A 25,595-nucleotide genomic window follows, 5' to 3' on the forward strand; every position below is an offset into this window, starting at 1 on the left:
CTGCATGTGGTTGGCAGACAACACCTGCACTGCGCCTTTAGCGAATTTGGTGAGTAACCACAGATTTGAGTGGTGTCACTCTGAGTTCAGGTGGCTGTATTTACCCAGTAACATCTGCCCAATAAATCTGCAGCAAATTCTAGAGAACTGACTCAGATCAAAAGGGTAGTACATGCTGATAAACTGTGATTATAAACGGTTGTATATCTTAAATGTGGAATACAGATGTTTTTAAATGCAGGTACTGGCTTGACAGATACGAGGTTTAGCATCAATGGCTGCAGTCCATGTATCTGTTCCCAGCTGCTGGTTGACTCAACACGCGTAAATTGTATTACTTATACCAGTGTATTTGTATATGTGACTTAGTCTTTGATGGCACTTTAGTGTGAATACACAAAATCTATTAGACAAACACAAATAAGAGAAATAATTGTGCAAAATAAAAATACAAAATCATGTTGACATTAGAAGGTAAAATTGGTAGGGGATGTATGGTGATTTTTTTTTACCAAATATAACATTATTTAATAAACCAACACTTAGATCACAAAACTAAATGCCTTCTAAATATTTAGTTTAAAACTGATAATGAAAAACATTTCAACTATCGAAAGTAGAAAAAAACATCTGAGCATTTAAACCCCAAGAAAAGTTGGTTAAATATGTATTCAGTGTGCTATTTTAGTAAGGGGTAAAATAATCTAATATTTAAAATTTGTGTATAAAAAACATTTATGTAATCTAAATTTAGGCTCCCTATTGAGAAAAATTAACCTTGGTGGTAATTTGTATTTCTTAAGATGGCAGCAAAGTAACACCACAGACATCAATTGCCCCAAAACCTCCGACAGAGGGCCCAGTGTCTGCCTGATGCACTGAAGATGAAAGAGGAACTGGCAGAGGCTGCACAGCTCTTGGGAAATCTGTAGGTGGCAGGAACAAGTGATGCAGGACTCGCATTGCAAAATGTCCTGGAAAATGTTGTGTTCCCCTTGAAAATGATTTCTCTTATTTGCCCAGTAGCTCATTCTCAATTTAAGGAAAGCTGTTCAGAGCTCCCAACAATTGATCAAATTGACATGTGATGAAATTCTTGTGATATGCTTTATTGAATAAAGCGCAACAGAATGTTTGATAGTTTTCAGTTTGTGATTTGTTCTGTTTTTTTTTCACAAAACCCTTAATTATAAATTTTGATTAAAGCATGAAGATCAGAGAGCTATTTGTTATATTTTAAGATTTGGCTTTTATTGCCTCCTCACCAAGGGTAAATGTAGGTCTTTCAGCAGCACAAGGTAAGAAATAGCACAGGTAGTTAAAACCAAATGTGAAATCAATGTTGGGAAAGAATAAGTGTATAAAATAAAAATGCACAAGGGAAGCCAAATGATAAACAATCACAAGTCGAGCAATATACATAAGTTTAAACCAACTATTTACAGTCTAAAAGTTAAATGAGTTGCTAAAGTTGCAGCAAAGTATAGTAGATGGTAAATTTAGATCTTGGTACTTTCTACTTTCGTGGCACAACAGAGGGGCTTGCTGTATATATCATGATAAATAGGCCTAAATATAAGATGTTAAGAACCATGACAATAAGCGGGAGATTATTTGAATAATGTGGTTTTAACTTAACCATTCCTGCTGGTTACAGTTGAAGTAGCCACATCAGCTTATTGTGTCATATGAAATACCCACAGTTGTCAGTTTTTCATATTGAATGAAGCTGATTGCAATTAAATCCTAAAATATATTATTCTTCAAAAGGGGAATCATGAATGAGACGTAAATTTGAGAAAAACAGACTTAATTTCCGATTGTTCAATTAATGAGGTCTATGTTTTTCACAAATTTATGTTGCTGGACGGAATTAATGTCTTATTTTGACAAAAGAAATAAATTATATTTCGAATATTTATTTACTAATAAGACTGAGTAATTATTATTCAACCAACAAATCGTTGACCGGAAGTATTTGCTCGATTTTATTTGGTATTTTTTGCGTAGATTTCCGGTCCGGAGCCTGCACCGGAAGCGGCCTCACAGTGGAGCTCTGCAGCCAGGCTCACTCTTCCTCAGCAGTGTCAGAAACAAGTATGGCGGCCTCCAGTGTTTTCAGACCGGGCTTGTTTAACAACAAAGTCGCAATAGTAACGGGAGGAGGCACCGGTATCGGTAAAGCTATTTCTGCTGAGCTGCTGGAGCTGGGTGAGTGGAGCGTGCACGGGGCTCGGTCATCTTCCTGTGTTGTTATTGTTGAAGTGAACAGCATCTGTCAGACTGTCAGCAACAGTCAAGTGAACTTCGACACACTTAGAAGACACTTGGTGTTGACGCCCCGACACCGGTGGCACTGTTTAAATCCGGCGGAGGCACAGAATATAGTAAAACTGCTGTGAGTTATATGTGAGTACGATGGAAACATTGACTGCACCTGTCAGCATAACAGACAAATCTTAGTATGGTCAAAGATTGTTAATCACACATGTACTCCACCATTGTTATTGCTGGATAAAGATCATTTTCACATGATGATCTGAGATGATAAAAAAATCCACTGGGATGTCTTCTGTCATCCACATGAAAAGTAGCAGGAGCAGTTATTCAAAGAGACTGTGGTGGCTTCACTCCAGAATACGATCTCCTATTTGTCCCAGAGGTCAATTAAAGATCAATATGAGATTTAGATTATTTTCTCATAATTCTTAAATTCAACTCCTGACAAATAGCCTTCCTCTTGACTCAGTTTAACATTTGAAATGATCCTGTTTCTATCTCCATCAGCTAATATATATATATATATACACATGAGCCTACAAAATATCTGACATTTGTCTTAGTGATAAAACTCAAACCAAAAGAAAACTCAGAGAAACCAATGAGCACAGCAGAAGAACTCCTGGTCATGAACTTTTGTCTTGTTTTTTTATCTTTAATCTCTTTGCTCCTTATTTCACCTAAGGGAGATTTAGGAGAAACAGATCAGAATTTAGTAATGTTCCAAAAAGAAGATGATACATTTGTTATGAGTCAAAGAGGAGACAATTGTGAGCCGCAAATTTTTCCTCTGGGTAATCACAACCCATCCTTATGATCAGCAGCTGCTCTTCAAGACAAACTGACTACGTTTTTCACCTCAGGCTGCAGTGTGGTGATCTCCAGCAGAAAGGCAGAGAGGCTGGAGGTGGCAGCTCAGGAGATGAGACAAAAAATCCCTCCCTCCAGCCCTGCACGTGTCACCCCTGTAACGTGCAACATCCGCAGCGAGGACGAGGTGAGCCTCCCTCCACCCATACACACCGCCTCAGAAACCACTTCATATGTTGATGGTGCCAGTGCGTGATCACCTGGTTGTGAGGAATAATCTCTTTATTTCACTCCGTGTGCTGCAGGTGAAGGCTCTCATGTCCTCGGTGCTGAAGCAGTTTGGCCGAATAGACTATCTGGTGAACAATGGCGGAGGTCAGTTCAGCAGCCCAGCAGAGCACATGTCCTCCAAAGGCTGGAAGGCGGTGATAGACACCAACCTGACTGGAACCTTCCACTGCTGCAAGGAGGGTGAGCTGCAGGCAGCGAACACCAAGTTAGTGTGTTTTGAAGTTCTTCACTTGTGACTGTGTTGCCGTCCTCTCCACACAGTCTACACCGCATGGATGAAACAGCACGGAGGTGTGATTGTCAACATCATCGCTGACATGTGGAAGGGATTCCCAGGCATGGCGTAAGCACCACCTCCCTCCAGATTCACACACAAACATACAAACTCGCACACTCTTTTCCTCTTCTCCTGTAACACCTCTTTCCTGTGCAGCCACACAGGAGCCGCGAGGGCAGCGGTGGATAATCTAACCAAGAGTCTGGCCATCGAGTGGTCTCAAGCAGGGGTCAGAGTCAACGCTGTGGCACCTGTACGTACCGGTCATGAGTCGGTGCAGAATCAGTTTTGGAGTTTTCCTTTGATTTTGTGTCAATTTCAAGCCTGTGCATTTGTCTGGTTGCAGGGTACAATCTTTTCCAAAACTGCAATGGAGAACTACAAGGAGCTTGGACCAAGTCTTTTCAAGATGTCTGTTCCATATAGCCCTGCGAAGAGACTGGGAGTACCAGAAGAGGTGTGTTACCACTGAATGACACAACAACTGCAACTTAGTAATGTTATCTATCTGTCGGTCTGTCTCTCTGTCTGAGAGAGGTCTTTACCTGCCACTGCAGATCACTTTATCGGTTTCAGAAAGAAAGCTGCAACCTGCGTTACCACAGACTAAACAAACAGCTCATTCCAAACAGGCATTACATTACATTTAGCTGACGCTTTTATCCAAAGCGACTTACAATAAGTGCATTCAACCATGAGGGTACAAGCCCATAACAACAAGAATCAAGAAAGTACAATTTCTTCAAAAAAGCCAAACTAAAAAGTGCTATAAGTAAGTGCCATTTAAGTGCTACTAAATTGTTAGTTTAAAATGTTATTCAAGGTATAGTCGGAAGAGGTGTGTTTTTAGTTTGCTGCGGAAGATGTGTAAACTTTCTGCTGTCCTGATGTCAATGGGGAGCTCATTCCACCATTTAGGAGCCAGGACAGCAAACAGTCATGATTTAGATGAGTGGTTAGCTCGCAGTGAGGGAGCAACAAGCCGATTGGCAGATGCAGAGCGGAGTGAACGGGCTGGGGTGTAACGTTTGACCATGTCCTGGATGTAGACTGGACCCGATCCGTTCGCAGCACGGTACTCAAGTACTAATGTTTTGAAACGGTAGGCAGGTTTAGAACAGGCTCTGCACTAGTTATCAGTGTAATCATGGCTGACACTGCTTATTAAAAACACCACACTGCAATAGCTGTTGTCTGGCCATGTAATTTCCTCACTGTGTTTCCCTGCAGATCTCATCAGCTGTGTGTTTCCTGCTCTCTCCCGCCGCCTCCTACATCTCTGGAGCCACTCTGAGGGTTGATGCAGGACAGAGTCTGTACCACTCCACATGGGAGATACCCAGTATGAACACTTTTAAGATACACACATCCATTCGTCTACACTTTTCAGTATGAATGCATATTTGCAGTATGTTCTAACTTCTTGTGTGTTTGTCTCCAGACCATAGTTCATGGCCTGAAGCCCCAGAGGGGGAGAACCTGGATGCTCTGAACGACCTGCTCCACCCACAAAGCAAACTGTGATGTGATGCAGTCTGAACCTAATACATTATGGCACAATTAGCCAATAGGCATCATGGATGTTGAGTGTAAGACAGTTATTTTGATTATTACAGTTGTGTACATAATTGTTTGAAATTTTGTAGCAACATTAGTTAATTGTTTCTTGTCTAATGGTGTGTGACATAAATTATGAAGAGCAATTTTCTTTCTCAAATAACTTTGTAATTTTGTAAGTAAACATACTGCTGTTTAAAACAATTGCTAAATTGTTGCAAAGTGCTTCGCAAACAAACAACACAACAGACACGAACAAGAATGTAATATTTGTAAATAATTTTGAAAAATAGCAAAACTTTGGTTTATTTTTAGTGATTTAGTGTCACTGAGACAGTTTCAATAATAAGAGCTGTACAATGTTGAAATCAAGATCATTTTTGTTTGATGCAGTTTTTTTATTTGTCTTTGGTTGATTTTGGATTTCTTAATGTTCCATCAGGAAAGGTTCAGTCATGTATGGAAAACAGAAGCCTTACACTGAATGTCTATGACATGCAGTTATGATGTAAAATCACACAATCTTTATGTAACTTGTTACCAAACACATCTTTGCACAACATCATGACATGTTATGCTGTTTTTCTTTTGTATTTTAATTTGAAGGGGATGATGCAAATGTAAAATTCTTTGTCATTAAAATAAAAAAACACAATTAAGTAAAATAATAAACAATATATTTTTAACACAAAATGCCCATTGGATGCAAATTACTTTTAAAACAGAAAACCAGAAGATTTATGGAATTTATGGAAGAGCAGAGCCTGTAGAATTTCTGTTATTGTTTCACATTTCACCTTCTCTTATTATCATGACTGTAATTTACACAGTGTCTGTTTAGACTAAATATTCATATCATTATCGTCTGTTGCATCTCAGCATTTACCAAAGTGCCTTTTATTGCAGGGCTGCACTCAAATCAGCTGCTTTAGCAGTTATGCAAAAACACTTTTATTTAGAGACTTTAGAAAACATTTTAGTTCAGCTGAAGGCAAACAGGAAGGTACATTCCTAAAAATCCTACAAAGACGTTTGTGAAAGAGTGTGATTTCTAGCATCAATAGTGAAACATTTTGAGTTATCTCGTGGGATCCTGCATGTTGGTAACATCTTGGATACCATTAATGATAAATGTGTGTTATTAATATTTTGTTTTATTTTGTAATGCTCAAACAGCTTCTGCCTTATAATTTCCAGAAATCATCAAACTGATATTGCAACAGCAATAAAGGAAAATGTCGAAACCATAATTGTATAATATTTTATATTATATGGAGAAACCGCAGAATTTCTGAAAATCAATGGACCGGCTCTGCGGAAAAAAACGCGTTGGTATTTTGGTCCTGGCGCTCTGCCGTAGCACTCTCGTAAATTGTTGCTATCTGTCGCAACGTTTAGTCCAGCAGCAGAGGTCACAACAAACCGCTCAGGTTCGTGTGTTTTCTTCATAAATCTGATTTCATCATGTCATCTGCTTCACCCTGTCACACTGGCTGATACAACATCTGTTCACACGAAGAAGTACGTGAACTAAGTGTCGGGGGAACCGTTGTATTCAAGAAGCGAAAGATCGTAGCTAACTAGCGTAATGCTGTCCAGCTAACGACGTTCGCCTCCGCCACACAAATTCAAGTTATCACCATTTGATTTCACGATGTATGAAATGATCATTTACTTTATTCGGCACTTTACCTGAGAAATCAATGACAGGGATTGGTCTCAGAATTGATAACGTTAGCTTTGTGTCAGATGATCAGGGACGACCCCCAGTGTCTGCATGTCAAGTTTGCTCATACAGACAGTGAGGGTCACCTCCCGAGGCTTTTATTTAAAATTAATATTTAATATGAGCAGGTTATGATTGAAATGATCAAAATGGAGCCAACTACACCCTTTCAATTTCTTAAATCCTCTGAAACTTGACATACAGATAGTGGGGGTCACCATGAAAGAGGTGGAAGTGAAATATCTGTTCACCTCTCAAGGATTTTTAATATATAATATTTAATATGATCAGGTTATGAGCGCCATAATGAAAAAGGAGCCAACTATGCCTCTAATTTTCCTAAAAATCACACACACACACACACATATATATATAATGTTCCATTTCATTCTACTTTTTATTTGCTTGTTTGGAAATAAAATCAAACATCCATAATAAGTGTAATTAAACTTTCAACGTTTGTCTTTTTACCGTAAGACCACGACTGGACTTTTTTTCATATAAAACTGGAACATTTGAGGCAATATTAATGTTTAAATAACCAGCATTATTACATGCACATCCAGGTTTTAGCATCCACCTGAAGTTAAGTCTTGCTCAGATAAATGAACTACTTAACCAATTTTATTTAATAGTCAGGCATGAGACTAATACAGCTACAGGCCAAGATATAAAAAATATCCAATTTTCTTTTCCATTGACTCCTCATCAGCTTTAAATAGATGAGTCACAGGTCCTTGCAGCATTTTTACAAACTGACCAGAACATTTAACCCCCCACCTCTTTTTTTTACATGTCTGTTTTTACAGGGAGTGTCACCTTGAGTTTGGAAGTTATATTTAATTTTTGTTTAGTTTTCTGTCCTTCCTGCACATGTGTACACGTGTGTTAAGAGAAAATAACTCAACAAAGCATGGATGGACTTTTGCCAAACTTGTTGGCATTATTACTTGGGAGGGTATCTCCAAATGATTAACTTTTGGATTCAAATCATTATCGGTCAAAGGTCAACAAATATATGATCCAAAATACACATTTTCCAGAGCCATGGAGATAGTCTAAATTCTCAAGCTGATATTGATGAAAAAATGATTCCCTTTATATGATAAGCGAGGTCATGAAGAAGTCAGAAAATGTTCTTGAGTATCTCTGCATCCTATAGGACAATATACATCATAATCTTAACAATATATAGACCTTATATATTAGTAATGCATAAACATTTGTTACCAATAATGTTACAATATGTTGACATCATTATGCATTATTACAATACAATTTTTTAAAGAAAGCAGCAGGAGATTCTCTGCTCAAACGTGTCCACAACAAAACAGAAATCTCCTGAGCATTCAGGTGAGGGGTGGTGCAGCAGGCAGAAGCAGGACGTAACGTATAAACTCTACTGCGGAGGTCAAGTGTTTTTATTTACAACACATCAACACCAGTGCATGCAAGTATAATTTTCCTCTCAATGATGTCAAGCTGTGGTGGCTGAGGAAGCAAAAAAACCCTGGAGTCATGACGCTCCTTACTTCACACTTCACATTGGAGATGATGTGTTTATGTTGGTCTGCAGTGCCCTGTCCTCCTCCCGAGTCCACAGAAGATTTTCCCAATCGTTTTGTTGTGTGTTGTTTGTCAAGGTGCCTTGGTGGTGGTGCCATGATGTACCTACCATGGTCTCTGTGCCAGGTCAATGATTTATGGATGGTAGACTATTTGCAGACATTATCACCAGCTCCAATGATTCATTTGTATCATTTAGCTGCTATTATGTGCTTCATTTGACCTCACTGAGCACTGGGGTTGGTCTGTGGAGCCCTCTTATGAGTACTCCCACTTCTGGGCAGAGGAACTAAATCCTCTCTGTTTACAGTTTGTCAGAGTGTGTAAAGATAATTATCTAAACTCTTTGAGATAACTGCAAGTCTCCAGTTTAATGCAAATCTACAACTGTAAGTCTTCTGAGGTCTGTTTTCATGAGGCATGGTTCTCATCAGTTCATAACTATTATGAAGTACAAACCCAAGATGTCTTGAGTGTTTTTCAATGTGGTTTCAAACTCCTGACTTGGTTATGGGTATATATGATGTTACTAGCCGACAGGTTCACATTCTTTTTCCAACCTACATTGAAAATATGTATCCAATATCCAAGACAAGAACAATACAATAGTTTGTGTGTTATTACCTTTGCCAAGGAGGTTATGTTTTTGTCTGCCTTTGTTTGTCTATCTGTTATTTAGCAGGATTACACAAAAACAAATAGGTTGATTCCCACAAAACTTTGTGGAAGGATGGGTCAGAGAAGAACACATTACAATTTCATGCAGATCCGGATCAGGGGGCAAATTTATTGGGGGTTCACTGTTTTTAACATTGTGAGATAAAGCGTTTTTCAAATTTTCTTTGATTTCTCAGTTAATAATTCATGGATTTTGATGAAAACAAATCAGGCATGTTTCGGTGACTGATATTTATGACTGTGTTCAATTTGGTGCAGATCATCCAAATAAAAATCTGGATCCAGTGAATTTAAATGTAGTTTCATAAAGGAACTGTTGGTGGACGTATAGTTGTAGTTCACTACTATAACTTGACATTATATCAGATCAAATTCATACACTGAAGCAGGTCATTCCAGAGCTTCACTTAGCTTTTTCCTACCAACATTTTAATGTCTCCATTGTATTTTCTGGTTGCATGAAGTCATTCAAACATTTGAAAAGATAACATGAAAAGCACAAAATGAAAATCCAAGGGCTGATTTTAATTAAAACACTAAAACCACTGACAAATTGCCGTTCTGTGTGTTTCAGAATGGGAGGTGACCACGGCCCCAGCAAAATGCCCATGCCAGATTGGCGGCAGTGGAAGGCGGACGGAACACCCCTGGAGTTCACAAACCAGAGGCTGGCAGCCAGGGGCCTCAAGGACCCTTGGTCACGGTCAGCACTTTACTTGCATGAGGTATACTTGACATTGTCGTGTACCCAGTACGATTCCTGACACTGCTCCCCGTCGTTCTCCCCTCTCTCTGCAGTAATGAGGCGTGGAGATACTCTGGCGGCTTCGCTCGTGCTGTGACCTTTTCAGACGTGCTGCTGAAAGGATTCAAGTGGGGCTTCGCTGCCTTTACCGTGGCTCTGGCTGTAGAGTACGCCCTGTTCCCACCAAAGAAGGGTGGACACTAATGCTCATCGTAGTCCCTCAAAACCTGACCATACTGGAGTGGGATAATATTCTGTTTTCTTTATTAAATGTCTATTTGGTCACCACATGACTTCACTTATTCTTCTTACACACTCTCCCACCTTTAAACCGTGAACATTTAGTCCAGTTTTGTTTTCCTGCTCAGTTTCCGGTAGCACAGTTTCATGCATTTTGCCGTCAGTATTCCTAAAACTAGAGCTACAGTAGCTAGGAGCAATATCACATCCAGGCAGAAGTACTGGATCCAGTTGAGCTTCTGGCCGACTGATTTAAGATGTTTCGCCCCTTTGTGCCGCATCACATATTCTGTCCAGTACACCGCCAGGTCGAGAGGCTCAGTCGGCCGGTCTTTATGGAGAGCTGACAGCTTCTGTATGTTTTCTCTATACCTGGACACATACACATGAAACAGGTGAGTTTAAGATCACAACACTGAAATAAAACAGTTAAAAGGAGACCGAAAAACTGGCAACCACATGGCGACAGCGGCCTTCTGACCCCTCACCTGATGTCATTTATGACCTCATTCAGTGCCTGAAGCAGGATTTCTGTAGTGATAGAAAAAATATCCACCTCGACTCCCACTCCCCTGCTCGCCATTCTCTTAGCGTTGTCAGGTTGGTCCCCGCTTATCGGCAGCATCACCATGGGAACAGCGTGACACAGTCCCTCGAAGACACCGTGTGACCCAGCGTGCGTGATGAAAGCCCGGGCTCCAGAATGTGCTAACATAAAAACATGCACAAGGTTAGTCGAATCGGCAAAACACTGGAAGATGTCTGAAGTTATTTGATATGTGACGCATTCACTGACCGAGCAGATCATTCTGAGGCACCCAGCTCATTATCTTCACGTTTTCTGGGACGTTGTCAGGAACCTGACCTGTATATCTCCATATCACCTGTCAAAAGAAGCTGTCAATTATTTTTCTTTCAATGAGATAAGATGCGTGTTCAATTACTGTATATGTTCGTATGCATTTATTCACTTTTTGTGGAATCTGCCTGAAAGCCTCTAAGAAGATAGACACAGTTTCTTCTGGGAAATCTGATATCATGGTGCCCAGAGTGAACACCACAAACCCGTGCTCCCCTGACACCCAGGACTCCAAATGCTGCAAAAAAAACCAAAACAAAGGAACTCATTAAACCCACACACAACTTTCACTCTTGTGAAAAAAATTATGTTTTCCTAAACATTGTTAAAATGCACTTTAACGTTTTTAAGTTTTGTCAAATTAAAATGAGCATAAATTCACATAATAAAATGTTAATTGACATGCCAATAATAAAAATTTAAAAAACAGGGCAAAACTTTAAAGGATATCCACAGAGCAATACTTTTTTATAATATTTTTTAATTATATGTTTATTGTGCCAAAAATAAAATTATTTTACAGATTCTCTGTTATTTAAAATGAAAGAAAATATTGGGTGAGGCCTGAAAACGGTTTTGTAAATGGTTAATTAAATTTTCCAACTGCATGATCACATTTAAGCATTGCTTAAATATGGTACATTAATGTTAATATAAATTATAATCTTGAAGTAACAGAGAGAAATTCATCTAAAGAAATTTCAGATAACTTTTTTTAAATGGTTAAAACTTAAGACTTGCAGATTAATTTGAGTAATAATAATCGTAAAAATAATAATAAAATGTATTTATATAGCACTTTTCAAAAAACTATCAGTACATTACAAAATTGCATTTGTAAATATTTTATAATGGATATTTATACAATTTTATGTACATTTAAATTTAATTAATATATATATTAAATTATTATTTATATACATGCAATTATACTTGCAATTATTCTCACTGTTGTGTTTCTCAACTGGCAATATTTAAAAATAGACCTGTTAGCAAATTTTATATATATTTGTAGTATTTAGGATATTTATATATAAATGTATCTATTTGTCCAAACCAGAAACACAGGGGATCTTACCTCAGGGAGAGGATCTCTCACATTGCAGTTGATGCCACCAACTAGAACTACATTTGGCATGAGAGGACGTGGGAACTCCAGTGTGAAGTCCAACCTATATTTGAACACATTGTGAGAAAATGTATCTGAATATGAGTCTGAGATCTATTTGACATTCAGTGGCATGAACGTTCACAAGGAAAGTAGAGCAGTAGTAAAAGTTCCCTGTTTTGTGTTATATGTGACTATCAGGTTGTTGTGTGTTCATCTCCCACATATCAATAAAAAACCCATGTTACCTCATCAGCCAGATATCAGAGTCTGACAGCACCTCAGCGATGCCCACCTCCTCTCCTAGGAACTCATAGGCTATTTTGTCAAAACGCCAGTACAGCAGTCGGCAGAACAGCGGCTCCAACAAAGCTACCTGCAGGCGTCAGGACCATAAACACATGCACAAAGTAAGGTGTTGATGCTTGACAGAGGAGTTCAGTTATTTGAGTTAAACTTTTACAGTGCTGAGCTTTCATAAATGTGAGACATGCAGTTAATCAGTCCAAGTTTAACTGGGCCATCACTGACACCAAGAGCTTCTGCTGCTTGAAACAAACCCATTGAAACCCATTGAATTAACCCAGGGCAGTTTGATAGTGGTACATTAGTCGAGCCTATCTCTGGCCCAGGATGACAGCACATGGAGTAAAATCGGAGGAAGATTATCTAAATCCACCACAAATATTTCTGTGCATGTTTACTTACTATTACTTTTACTTTATCCTATCTTCTACACAAAGGCTCATTCTACGTATTGATTATTAATAAACAATATTGGCAGAATGTTGCACCAGAGCAGGATGTTAGATAAAAGTGATTGTTTGCATTATTGAGGCACATGTGCAAGATGGCACAGGATTTTCCTTCAGGATTAATAGTCTTATCTTATTTTGTCTTATCTTATCTTATCTTAGTTCAAATACTAAGTCCTCTTTTCTCTATTGCTGTATGCAATAGAGCAGTGGCAGATTAATTCAGGGGCCATAAAGGGCCACAATTTACACAGAGGGGTCAATTATATGTCCAACATCCCTGTACGGCTCCCAATTCAGTGAGGTCCACATTTAAGTCATTCCTTGTTTACTGTTAGCTCTATAGCTTTGATTTACAGCCACACCATTAAAAATATATTTATCATTGTAGCACATTGTGTTTCCACAAAAAAGCTTGGGAAATAAAAAGTCTCTATAAATTGTCTTATTTATTGTAGTACTGTTAGTAAGTGACTAAATGAATACTGACAGGACAGATGCATTTCAGGGGCAAATTTCAGCAGGGGCCAGTGCCCCCCTGGCCCCACCCCTGCATGGGGTCCAAGGTTGAGTACGGAAGCTAGAAACTGTAGATAACACCTGGAGGAAGGTTCAGAATATCACTGAGAGGACTATGAGGCGACAGATAGGGACGTCACAACAATGACTCAGCGAGATGTGCCACGGTTCAGATATATTTGTGAATCTGCCTACACATGCTCACCAAAGTGTTGACAACTCTCTGCTTGAAGTTCATTGTATCGGTGAATCCAGTAAAAAAGCGTGGCACATATGAGGGTGGGGCGGGGCAGCCAGCAGATTTTATATCCAAGGAACATGGCATTCCTCTCAGTAGATTAACAGTGGGGATACCTGAAAACGATTCAGCGATTAGAGGGGACCAAACATGCAGATGTAGATAGGTATGCACTTTATTAATCCCAAATTGGGAAATGATTGTGTTGTCAAGGACATGTCCAGGGCATTGCACACAGAGCAAAGTAGCAATAAAACAGATACGAAGAATTAAAATAACTCAAAATAGAATGTAATAAACATAAAATGTACTAAAAACTGTACACACTCCCTAAGTAAATGATACACAATAAAGTACTAAGAAAATACAGTAATGTACGAGCACAGAGATAATGCAAGTGGGTCAGAACTCACCAAGTTTCCGAGCAATCAGTGCGCCTGTGGGGATCATCGGGTCTGTCAACACGGCATCGAAGCCCTGCAGAGTGAGGGGACAGGATGATGGGTGAATGTTTTTTATTGCATCTCAGTTCTCATAATCATCTCAAACTCATACAGCAGAAGGGAGGCATTGTGTGTCTAAATCTCACGAAACTCAGCACTGAACTTTCTCAGGCAATTTACAATACAAAATTGTGAAGTCGATAATATGAATGGTTTGCGAGATATGTGTTCCACATATAGACAGATGTTTGTGGAATTAGTAAGTAGATACAGGGTTTCTTCTCAGTAACATAATCACCTACATTATAATGCAATCTGATGCAGCAAGTAGTTCCAGAGTGGTAGCCCAGACAGAATCCTAATAAATGCTGAATTTGTGCAGTAAACATTGTTTTACTGGATTTAACTGTCGATCCAGAGGTTGTGTTCGGCCACTGCATTTGCACTCACCTGCTGTGCCAGATGTGAGATGAGGCTGGCATTGAACAGTAGACTTTCTGCTGTGGTGTGGAACAATTCTATCAGTATCTGTAATTTTGAGAATCGTTTCTCCATCTTCTCCATGAAAGGCTGTGAAGATTGTTGCATCATGTCTTTGTTCATGGACAACACAGAATCAATGTGAGCCTTGTCGTAGGGAACGGGATGAGTCACAGTGTCGTAGTGTTTCCCCGGACCCAACCGTATGCTGACCTCTGGTATCACCACGGTGACCCGGTGTCCACGGCGACCCATTTCTTGGGAAATGGCCTTCATGGTCACCCAGTGGCTCCCATCCATGGGCACAACTAGCAGCTTACCCGAGTATGCAGAGGAGGCAGCATGACTTGGAAAAATGCCGTCTGTCTGCTGCTGGTTCTCTAGCTTAGACGTTTCTGTCTCAGTCTTATCCAAATCACCAATCACCTGCATATCTGTGTGTAGCAGCACGAACATTAACGCTGCTGCTTTCCACATTGTTCTCGTATCGTGTGTCCAAACACCTCACTGTGTCCAACACAGAAGTGGCAGAAAGTGAGAGAAAAAACACGTCAAGAAAACAAGCCCTAAGCTGTGCTTTAGTTGTTCTTGTAACCTGATCCCTCCGCTGAACTTCTTGTGTCTGGCCCTGGATTGTTGAAATTCCTGTCAGCTTGAGGTGTCCAAAGTCCTTGTTTGTCAATCAACCGGAGTCCAGTCTCAAAGTTTGCTGCAGTGTTGTGAGTTGTATTAGTATTCTGGAATACTGTGAGCCTGCTGCAGAGATTGTTGCATGGCCCCTGCAAAATGATGGCACGCAAATTCGTGAAGAGTTACATTGGAGAGGGGATCAGCCTGTATGCAAATTGCAGCCATGATCGAAGGGTGCTGTCATTTACATTCACAGAGCTTTAAAATGTACAACTCCTGAAGATACCTTGAACTGGGTGTCTGAGAATCTTCACAGATATCTGTATAAAACATGTGGTGATAAATGAACAATACACCAGTTGGTCTAATCTCAATTAATTTAAGTAAAATCTCCTTTTAATTTGCCAATGTCCAACTTGTATTAAAATCTCAAATCGTAATTGTCTTAATGTATATACTTTTTTAATAAAGTTGTTAAGAAAAAAAGTTTTGGATCAAACATTAAAGAAGTAAAGTTGCAAAATGAATCATGTTTTGTATGTTCGGTTCTTGCAATTCGGACGCTTGTCCAGCTGGGGGCGGTAGCGTGCCGCTCACTCCCCGCGGCAGAGCAGTAAAAGAAGAATTCTGATCCGCAGCGCGCGCACATTCAGGAAAGTTGTTGTGGAAGAATAAAACCGAGGCTGAGCCCCGCGAGCTTTCTACAGGAAACAGTATGTAAACACATACTCAACATACTTTGAACTGATTTATACTTTCAGATTGGTTTGAACCGGTAAAAGTTACGTAAACTGTGAACGACACGAAGTCCGTTTTAAAATCCCAGTAAACCGAGTTTCAGTGAAGATCAGCAACCAGTCCGATTATTGTTTATTCTGGATCTTAGTCTTGCTAGTTTAGCCGGGATGCTAACGTGAGCTACTCAACACCAGTAGCAGTAGTAGTAATAGTAGTAATAGTAGTAGTAGTAGTAGTGGTGGTAGTGGTGGTAGTAATAGTTACTGTAGTAACTGTGGGAAGTTTTGAGTCCAGTGTTTGTAAAACCTGGATCATCGTCAGTAATATCTTAACTTTCTACTCCACTACAGTTTTTCACATTGCATTGAGTAACTTAAGTTTTTTATATTTTTGAAAGTAATTAGTAACTGGAGGTGAATAGGTCCATGGATCCAATCAGTTTGAGCCCGCCTCCTCCTGCAGCAGCAGCATCACTGATGAAGAAACATCTTAAATGGTTCAGAAGAGGTGGAGACTCTGTTTTAAAGATGTAGTAGACAGATGCATCCTAGAAAACCTGAAATCTACCTTTCCAGTTAATACAATCTGGGTTTAGGTTTAACTGACCAAATACTCAGGGAAATATTTGTATTGCCCTGGATTTTTTTTCTATGTAAGCCCCTTACATAGATCTCCTATGTAAACTTCTTTTTTTTATTAAATACACTAAGCTAATACACCAAATCTTTTGACTCACTTGACGGCATAATCTCTAGTTTCGGTAGCGGGTAGCACAAACATTGATTTAGCCTTCTCATTTCCAGTCTAGAATTGTCAGAGGTTCCTTTTTGTCTATCTATTCTTTACTTTTACTTGTGTAAAAAGTTGTAGTGCCTCCTTCACCGCTGCCTGGAGAACAGGATGTGTTGGAGCATAATTCTGCTTGGTGGCTGGAGCTCAAAGCTAAAGTACAATGTAGCTGCCACATGTGGTCTGCTGTGTGCCCACAGATCTCTCTGCTGCAGCATAACCCACATGTTGAGAGGTTGTGTCTTATTGACAACATTTAAGCACTTCACAAGTGACATCTAACAGAAACAAGATCATATTTTTAATACGGTGCTGTATTTGTAATCTGTTATGAAAGTGGTTTGTTGTCTTCAGATGAGCAGGCCTGCGTCTGACAGTGAATCTGAGGCAGATGACTTGGAGTCGCTCATTCATTCATTGTCTATAAGAGTAGAATATTACAGGTACGACCCACATGAAACTAAATAAAGCAAATCAGCCTATGACTCCAGTGAATTACGATGTATATAATGTATGATGTTTATGATCACATAGAAATGCACAGCACTTTACTGGTGTGTTAATACAGATTGTCACTTTTTCTCTCTGTCACAGGTCGTTTGAGTATTGTCTAAAGTGGGAAGAGTCCATGTATACCACACGCTCCTCCAGAATAAAAAAGGCCTCCAAGAAGAGCCCTCAGAGAAGTCCCAGTCCTAACGAGGAAGACATCCAGCGCAAGTTGAGGGGGAAGAAGAGGCAGAAGAAGACTGAAGCTGGCGACGGCGCAGTTAATACAAATAAGTTGAGCAACCGGGACCTCATTGACATCATCAATGACACGAATGATGCCAAATCTCTGGCTGAGGAGGTTGAGGGAAAGTCTGTGGAGGTCGCTGATAAAGCAGTGGACGAGTCAGATGAAGACTGCGTCTCTGTCAGCAGCAGCATCGCCTCTGGTCCCTCCACCTTTTGTCCCACCAACCTCAAGAGATGGAGTTCTTTACAGAGCTTGTGCTCAGCGTGTCAGAAGCTCTACCAGAGAGCAGAGAAGATGAAAACACCAATCAAAGACAAACTCTTAGACGATGGTGAGTCAATTCACTTCTTGTATAGGAAACAAGATGGAAATGTCTGTGAAGGGAACTTTGGTCACTGCCACAGCAAGTACACAGGAAAGAATATTGTTAAGACAGTATATTGAATAAGATAGCATAGTGAGGTGGTGCAGTGGTTTGTCGCCGTCGCCTCACAACAAGTAGGTTCCTGGTTCAGCTGGGGTCTTTCTGTGTGGTGTTTGCATTTTCTACCCGTGTTGGCGTGGGTTCTCTGCCGGTACTCCAGCTTCCTCCCACAGTCCAACGACTTGTGGATTGGTGTTAGGTAAATTGGAGACTAAATTCATTTTGTTTCATTTCATTTTGTGAATGTGAGAGGGTTGATGTCTCTCTATGATAATGGATGGATGGATGATAACATAGTTGTATTGTGGTTTATTTGGCATGTCATATTATTTGCCTGGACAGAACAATGGCTCTCATTTGCGGTGGTCAAAGTCTCCACATAACTCAGCCTTAGTTATAAATAACACTTTTTCATTTTGTGTGAACTACCCCTCAAAGTAGCTGCCTGAGAAAATAAGTATGAAATATAAAAAAATATTAGGGCACATATTTTACTGGTCTGTATTCAGTGCACAGATGGATTTTAACATGTTTATCTTTGTGTTTTTTTCTTCAGATCCCAACTCTCTGACATGTGACCACTGGGTACTGATCAAACAGTGGAGACCCAGAAGGCTGCCCAATGCACGAGGGTAAGACATCCTGAGTATGTGTCCCCACTCAGACCTGGTACTAGCATCCGTCGTGTGATCCGATCACAAGCGGTCCGTGGCTGAGTGCAGGTGTGAACGCTCCCAAATGCGTCCTGAGATCTGGTCACAAATGAATGACCAACTACTCATTACTTCTTCTGCTACAGTTTCACTATGAAACAAGCATTTTTTTTTTATCCTTCTCAAAGTCCATACATCTGTTGGGTTCGCGGTCACAATATCAACAATGATCATCACATAATGACCAATGCTTTCGTTAAATCGGTAAAATCTTTCTTCATACCAGAGCTACACATCGTTTATTCAGCCCCTCGTCACTCTCCTTCTCTCGCTCGCTTTTGGCAACACAATCACACACATTGTCACAAATGACGTATAAGAGTGGTGAAGTGAGATCCGATCACAAGTGTTCACAGGAGACCCATTCAGGACACATTTTAATGCCAGGTGTGAAAAGACGAACGTAGATCTCTCAGGACGGATGTCAATCCCAGGTCTGAACTTACAATTGCTGGTTTCCAGTGGCACGTCAACAACCAGGGTAATTCACGTGCTGCCTCTCTGTGTTGTCAGGAAGCTTTTGACCCATGTGAAGGTGGTTAAGAAAAGACTCAATTCAGGTGTGAAGCGCAGTGAGATGTATGAGACGGAGTCATCAGCCTGCTCGCGACCGCACACTTTCCTACAGAGGTGAGGCTTCTGTTCACATTTAATGCACATTTTCTACAGTATCAAAGCAGGTCAGTCTGTTAACATCAGAAATGACTTTCCTGTTGGTGTGTGTTTGTTCCAGGAACCTTCGGTGCTGTGTCAGAGTGCCAGCGAAGAAGGGGAGGAAGAGGAAGATTAGGAGGAAGAGGGCAAGAGGTGACTCTCAGGGTTCTCGCCCTGCTAAGCAACGACGTCTCCACAGCAACAGTCCCCGCCAGCACCTCAGTAGAAGCTGCACTCGTGGCAGCAGCCCTCAGCCAACCAGCAGTCTCAGCAGCAGTCCAGCTTTTGAGAGATGTGACGATCGAAAAGGCGACAATCAAGCGGACAAACACACGACTGTTGAGGTGACTCCCTGCACGGTCCATCTGGAAACCCTCAAGATGAAGGATCTTCCCCCTGAGAAGAAAACACCAAAGAAGAGTGGATTCGGAAAACTGCTTTCCCAGCTGCGCGGCAACAGCAGCATGATCGTCAGAGAAAAATGTTAGCGAGGTGACTCCGCTTTGTTTTAAACTTCTCTTTAAAGGTTTTAAACAGCTACAGTGTTCAAGTGCTGATGTAGCTTGTTCTTGTGTTGCTCTGTAGGTTTTCAGTGGCCCCGTACACACCTGGTATTAACATCCGTCCTGAGAGATCCGATCACAAGTGGCCAGCGCTAAGTTCACATCTGAAGTCCTGAAACCTGAATGTGTCTCCCGTGACCACTTGTGATCGGATCTCACTTCCCCACTCTACATACAAATTCACACGAACGTCATTTGTGTTAGTTAAGACCAAACAATGTTGTTTTGAGCCAGGGTCAGCCATATGTGCGATGTCACCGTGTGTGTGTTCCTGTACTTCTATCTTTGTGAGGACCATTTTAAGCATAGACCCTACAGAGTGAGGACATTTTGACTGGTGCTCACTTTTTCAATGTGCTGTTTGAGGGTTAAGACTTGGTTTTAGGGTTAAGGTAAGGGTTAGGGTAAGGCATTTAGTTTAAATATAAGGTTAGGGTACAGGGCTAATGAATATATTATGTCAATGAGTGTCCTCACTAAGATAGAAGTGCAAACGCGTATGTGTGTCGGCACGAGCACATACACCAATTTAATAAACATATCGATCATCATGTGTTGATCAGTGTCAAATCAGCGAGAAGAGAAAAAATAAGTTTGATTTGTAGTGAAAATGCAGCGGCTCAGAGGACGTCAGCTGAGTAGGAGGTCCTCATATGTGGCCCAGGACGGATTTGTGTTCACACTGCTAAAAGAATATAGTGTGGTTTACTGGGTGTGTACGGGGCCAGAGATTTCTGTCGGCCGATAATAAAGCCGATCTTTCTCAGATATCGGTATCTGTGTTTACTGATATGAAAAGTTTTGTTCAACAGAATAAACAATGCAGAAAAGATGCACATTTATGTTTACATTTTACATAAACAATAATGTTTATTTTCTTAATTCAGGTTATTTATATGTGGTTGTATTTGTGTTTTCTTTTTATTTATATTTATTTATAATAAAGTTTTTGTTAAACTGTAAAATATCAAGCCTCAATCACATTCCTTAGTTATGTTTTATAAATTTGAAGTTGAACTACTTTGATATTCTATAAATCTTAGTGTGAACTGTAAACTGCCCATTACAATCTTTATGAGCAGGGTTTTTGTTTGTTGTTTCCACACAGAAAAAGTGACTAAAAAGTTCAACCAGAACAAACTGTCTGCAGACTAATAAACACTTGTTTTTCTCAGAGTGATGATGGATGAACTTCCTTTTTTTCCCCCACAACGCAGTGCTCAAAGAAAACAGCAGTTTTAATTTGTAAAAAAAATTACAATTTGTAATAAAACGTTAACATGTAAACGGCTCTGGGAACATTCACAGAAGCCGAAATCTAGATATTTAAATGTGGTACCTGCTTTGTTCAGTTAGAAAGTGGTGTGGGATTGTGGCACTGTACATTCTGCCCAAACACTAATTACCAAGTACATTTAAAGGTCCAGTGTGTAAGATTTAGGTGACAGGGATCTATTGGCAGAAATTGAATATAAAATAATCCTAGTGATGTTTTCACTAATGTGTTATTATCTAAATTTGACAAATCGTTGTTTTCTTTACCCTAGAATGAATCCTTTATATTGAAATACTTTTTTATTTACATCTGGAGCGGGTCTTCTCTACGGAGGCCGCCATGTTTTTTTTACAGTAACCCAAACTGAAGGCTACCACAGTTTCTCTGTCATGTTTGGAAGGGGAGGGTGAGTTGAGGGGTATTCAGCTGCAACATGCAACATCACCACTAGATGTGACTTAATTCTATACATTGATGAGCTGCAGGTTTTGGACTTGTGGAAACCAGACTCAACCTCTAAAAGTCCACATGGTGGCGCTATTTCTCTTCACAATCACAATCACCTTGTTATCCAAGAGTATGTTAACATAGATAGAATTGTTCTGGCTTCCATTAGCGCTCGTTGTGCTTCCACACAATGCCAAGCGCAAATACACAGAACACTTCCACAGCACACACACGCACAGTGTTGCTGTTGCTATAAGTCAGTGCAGTCGTCAGCAGTGCAGTGACTCAGACCTGTTCCCCATTAACACACATCTCCACCTGTCTGCAGGAAAGACCAGGGGAGTGATTAGTAACATTAGCCATCATGTGGTGTCCCAGTGAGCCAGTGTGGACCTGGTTCTGCTACATCTACATCACTATGCAGCAAACTGAAGCCAAATGCTCCATGCTCCATCCATTAGAGCTTTAAAACCAATTTGAAAACTTATTTATTCACAAGTACCTTTAACCAAACTATATCTGGAGGATTTTGCAGAGGATAAAGCAGGTATGGCTCGTTTTTATAACACCAGTTAGTGTTGGGGATTTGAGGAGCTTTACAAACTAATGTTATTTCTGAGATCTTGGTGCTGATTCCAGTGAATGAGGAGGAAGGGTGGGGAAAAGGAGTAAGAGATAAGGGGCTGTTTACTTGTGGGATTAGTGTATTGTGAGAGTATGGATGGGGATTTAGAGTTAGAACTTCCAAACTAGGAAACGTGTCTGCTGACTGATTCAGCATTACACACATAGAGTTTAATTCTAATCAATGAATGCATTGATTTATAATCCATCGTCCATCCTTTATCTATACTGCCTATACTCTGAGGGACGTGGGAGGGGGGGGGGGGGGGGGGGGGGGGGGGGGGGGTGTCCAATGTGAGCAAAACCTGACATTGGACACCTTTCAGTTCAGATTGAAATTGAAATGAACTGATGAAATAAATACGTCATATCTTTTAATGTGTACGCTCATCATGTTCCATCTCAAAGGGGCATTTGTTGATTTAATGTGAAGTGGAAACTGTAAATGTGAAAGCAGGAAACAATTTTGAGATGGAACGTGATAGATGGACTGTCTCGATAGTGTGTTGAAAAACAGAAAAACAAGTGATAACTTTTTTTATCTATTGTTAATTTAATTTTAACCTTTTTTAGCTATATTTTTGTATGTTTCTTTTATCCTTTTCTTTTTCAGTTTTGATGTAACATCATTTTATCTGTTGTCTTTAATTTTAGACTTTGTATGACCAGGTCAGCGCCTGTTCTAAATCTGCCTGTTTGGAATGTTCTGTCCTGAGTTGATGCTCTGGGGATTCTTCAGAATTATTCCTTGTCATTAGTGACTTCTCCTCAAACAGTTCTACAATACACGGTCACTTTTTACTGTTTGCGCGCTGGACGTTGTTTTCATCCTACCTGGTTTATCTGCAATGAAGATTTTATAGTCAATGTTTCTCATAACATGAAACTGAATTAGCTTTACTACTGTTCACGTGTGTAACTTATATTACACAGATGTTAGGATAACTTGATTACTTACTTGAAATTACAGATTTTACATGACATTGTATTATTTTGTTTTGTATATTTTACTTTTAATATTCTTTTTATTATTTGTCCTCTTTGTGACGCACTTTGTTTTTTGGAAAGGTGCTAAACAAATAAACATATTATATATATATATATTTTTCAATCGGTTATTTTAGTAATTCTTAGTTAAACTTCGTATAAGTCTATAATTATTACAGTGTTAGGATTATGGTACAGACTTCAGAGGGATGTTGATGACATCGGTGTTGAAACGAGACAGAGGTGAAGCTCTGAACACTCACACAAACACACACTAATGGTCCGTTGCCAGTGAAAGACAGTGTTCATGCCCACAGTACTCGCCTGCTGGAATCATATAAGACAGTGACGCAAACACAACAAGTGTGTTCACACTCTGCTGAGAGCTGCTTCTTGTCCTGATTCATCAGAGCATGGAGATTGGAGACACACACACATTACACAATGTTTGATTCTCATCATCATGCTTTTCTTTTGCCAATAGGTCCTGATTATCACAAAGCAAAGGTCTCAGGGCCAAAACAATTCAAGCAGAGCACACACACACACACACACACAAACAGTGGGTATCCTGTGATAGAACCACTATCAGCACCTGACACCTCGAAAACAGGAAAAACGTTTCAGCAGGAACACAGATGTGCTGGAGTGTTTAGGGGAGGAGCATGAACACAGCTATAAAACGCCTCTGGACACGAGTCTGGCTCAACTCCGCTCAGCTGAGAAAGGAGAAGGACTGTCTCCATCATGTCGTACTATGAGGTAAGGCTCGCAAACTTTTATCTAAACACACAAATCTGTGTTTAGGATGCAATTTGTCCACCCATCCCTTCCCTTCCCTTTGTTCCCTCAATCCTCATCATCCATCTTTCTGTCTCCAGCATATCTTCCTCAACTACGACTTAAATGACACAGGCTCAGGTTCTGGTTCTGGAGAGCTCGGTGTGGATCTGGAGGAGCCCTGCGAGGTGGAACACGTGATGACCACTGATCTTCAGCGGGTTTTCCTGCCCGTGGTCTACGCTCTGATCTTCATCCTGGGCATCACTGGGAACGGCCTGGTGGTCGTCGTGCTGGGCTGCCAACGCAGGTGAGAGGATGGGTGGAGGGTTGGTGGGCGATGACCTTTGTCCTCTGTGAATTTCTTGGTATATTTGTGGCCTTGAAAGGTTGGGAATGGACTGACGGATTTGTGCTCTTGTGTTTTATACACAGGTCAAAATGCAGCCTCACAGACCGGTATCGCCTCCACCTCTCAGCCGCAGACCTCCTGTTTGTTCTGGCGCTGCCGTTCTGGGCCGTGGACTCAGCCCTGGCTGACTGGCGCTTCGGGGAGGCCACCTGCATCGGCGTGCATGTTATTTACACAGTCAACCTGTACGGCAGCGTGCTCATCCTGGCGTTCATCAGCCTGGACCGCTACATGGCAGTCGTCCGCGCCACAGACACCAACACTGGTGGGCTGAGGCAGCTGCTGGCTCACAGACTGGTCTTTGTAGGTGAGTGTCCAAATGTTTTATACATCGTATCTTACATCTCCTCCTCTCGTGTCTTCTCATGTCCTCTCATCCCACAGTCCCTCATGTATTTTCATGTCTTCCTCCCTCAGGTGCCTGGTTGCCTGCTGGCCTGCTAGCAGTGCCGGACTTGATTTTTGCCAGGACTCAGGAGGGAGGAGAGGGGGCCACTCTGTGCCAGCGCTTCTACCCAGTAGACAACGCTCCTCTCTGGGTTGCAGTGTTCCACCTCCAGCTGGTCCTAGTCGGCCTGATCATCCCTGGCCTGGTCCTGCTGGTGTGTTACTGTGTCATCGTCACCAGGCTGACCCGGGGTCCGCTGGGGGGCCAGAGGCAGAAGCGACGAGCGGTCAGGACCACCATCGCATTGGTGCTCTGCTTCTTTGTGTGTTGGCTGCCCTACGGACTGGGCATCTCTGTGGACGCTCTGCTGCGCCTGGAGGTCCTGCCACGCAGCTGCAGGCTGGAGGCTGTTCTAGGCGTGTGGTTGGCAGTGGCTGAGCCCATGGCCTTCGCACACTGCTGCCTGAACCCACTGCTTTACGCTTTCCTGGGGGCCGGGTTCAAGAGTTCAGCCCGCAGAGCCCTCACACTGAGCCGCGCGTCCAGTTTGAAGATTTTACCACGAAGAAGACCTGGGGCCTCTACGACCACTGAATCTGAGTCATCCAGTTTACATTCCAGCTAGTGTTGATTTGTGCTGTTGAGTGTGTGTGTCCTGTATATACTGTATGTGTGTGTGTGTGTGTGTGTGTGTGTGTGTGTGCATGAGAAAGTTTACACAAAGTATCTGAGAAAGTAAGGAGCATACAGTCTGCTGGCTCATGACTCGTCCTCTCCCTCATCGTGGTGTTTTCTCTTGTAAATAGTGTTTTCAAAATGTTCTCAGTTTGTACTATTTTATACATGTTTGTAATAAAAT

At 40.9% G+C, this 25,595-nt stretch overlaps 5 protein-coding genes across 6 annotated transcripts; 4 read left to right on the plus strand and 1 right to left on the minus strand.

Moving 5' to 3' along the window:
• Positions 1-2,029: 2,029 nt before the first annotated feature.
• Positions 2,030-5,587, plus strand: pecr (peroxisomal trans-2-enoyl-CoA reductase). Its single transcript, XM_034614889.1, has 8 exons — positions 2,030-2,211; positions 3,144-3,277; positions 3,396-3,561; positions 3,643-3,724; positions 3,815-3,911; positions 4,005-4,115; positions 4,889-5,000; positions 5,100-5,587. The coding sequence occupies exons 1-8, from the start codon at positions 2,100-2,102 to the stop codon at positions 5,180-5,182; spliced, it is 897 nt and encodes a 298-aa protein (XP_034470780.1). The 5' UTR covers positions 2,030-2,099; the 3' UTR covers positions 5,183-5,587.
• Positions 5,588-6,525: 938 nt separating this feature from the next.
• Positions 6,526-10,220, plus strand: ndufb3 (NADH:ubiquinone oxidoreductase subunit B3). Its single transcript, XM_034614893.1, has 3 exons — positions 6,526-6,645; positions 9,760-9,888; positions 9,984-10,220. Exons 2-3 carry the CDS (start codon positions 9,761-9,763, stop codon positions 10,132-10,134), a joined length of 279 nt encoding a protein of 92 aa, XP_034470784.1. The 5' UTR covers positions 6,526-6,645; position 9,760; the 3' UTR covers positions 10,135-10,220.
• Positions 10,178-15,059, minus strand: LOC117778959 (UDP-glucuronosyltransferase 1-1-like). The gene is made up of 9 exons (XM_034614890.1): positions 14,543-15,059; positions 14,063-14,126; positions 13,617-13,765; positions 12,386-12,513; positions 12,108-12,201; positions 11,142-11,267; positions 10,967-11,054; positions 10,659-10,878; positions 10,178-10,542 (listed from the first exon to the last, which is right to left on the minus strand). Exons 1-9 carry the CDS (start codon positions 15,047-15,049, stop codon positions 10,272-10,274), a joined length of 1,647 nt encoding a protein of 548 aa, XP_034470781.1. The 5' UTR covers positions 15,050-15,059; the 3' UTR covers positions 10,178-10,271.
• si:ch211-227n13.3 lies at positions 15,024-20,194 on the plus strand. Of its 2 annotated transcripts, XM_034614891.1 has the most exons (6): positions 15,024-15,915; positions 17,084-17,172; positions 17,324-17,799; positions 18,449-18,524; positions 19,119-19,235; positions 19,339-20,194. In XM_034614891.1, exons 2-6 carry the CDS (start codon positions 17,084-17,086, stop codon positions 19,745-19,747), a joined length of 1,167 nt encoding a protein of 388 aa, XP_034470782.1. In that variant the 5' UTR covers positions 15,024-15,915; the 3' UTR covers positions 19,748-20,194. The 2 variants fall into 2 exon arrangements, with proteins under 2 accessions (XP_034470782.1, XP_034470783.1); XM_034614892.1 differs by lacking the exon at positions 17,084-17,172 and having other exon boundaries at positions 15,718-15,915; positions 19,339-20,122.
• A 3,589-nt stretch (positions 20,195-23,783) lies between these two features.
• Positions 23,784-25,595, plus strand: LOC117778739 (C-X-C chemokine receptor type 4-like). Its single transcript, XM_034614506.1, has 4 exons — positions 23,784-23,918; positions 24,038-24,246; positions 24,372-24,655; positions 24,766-25,595. Exons 1-4 carry the CDS (start codon positions 23,904-23,906, stop codon positions 25,359-25,361), a joined length of 1,104 nt encoding a protein of 367 aa, XP_034470397.1. The 5' UTR covers positions 23,784-23,903; the 3' UTR covers positions 25,362-25,595.

This window comes from Hippoglossus hippoglossus, chromosome 17, assembly GCF_009819705.1.
Source record: "Hippoglossus hippoglossus isolate fHipHip1 chromosome 17, fHipHip1.pri, whole genome shotgun sequence".
In the NCBI taxonomy this organism is placed as follows: Eukaryota; Metazoa; Chordata; class Actinopteri; order Pleuronectiformes; family Pleuronectidae; genus Hippoglossus; species Hippoglossus hippoglossus.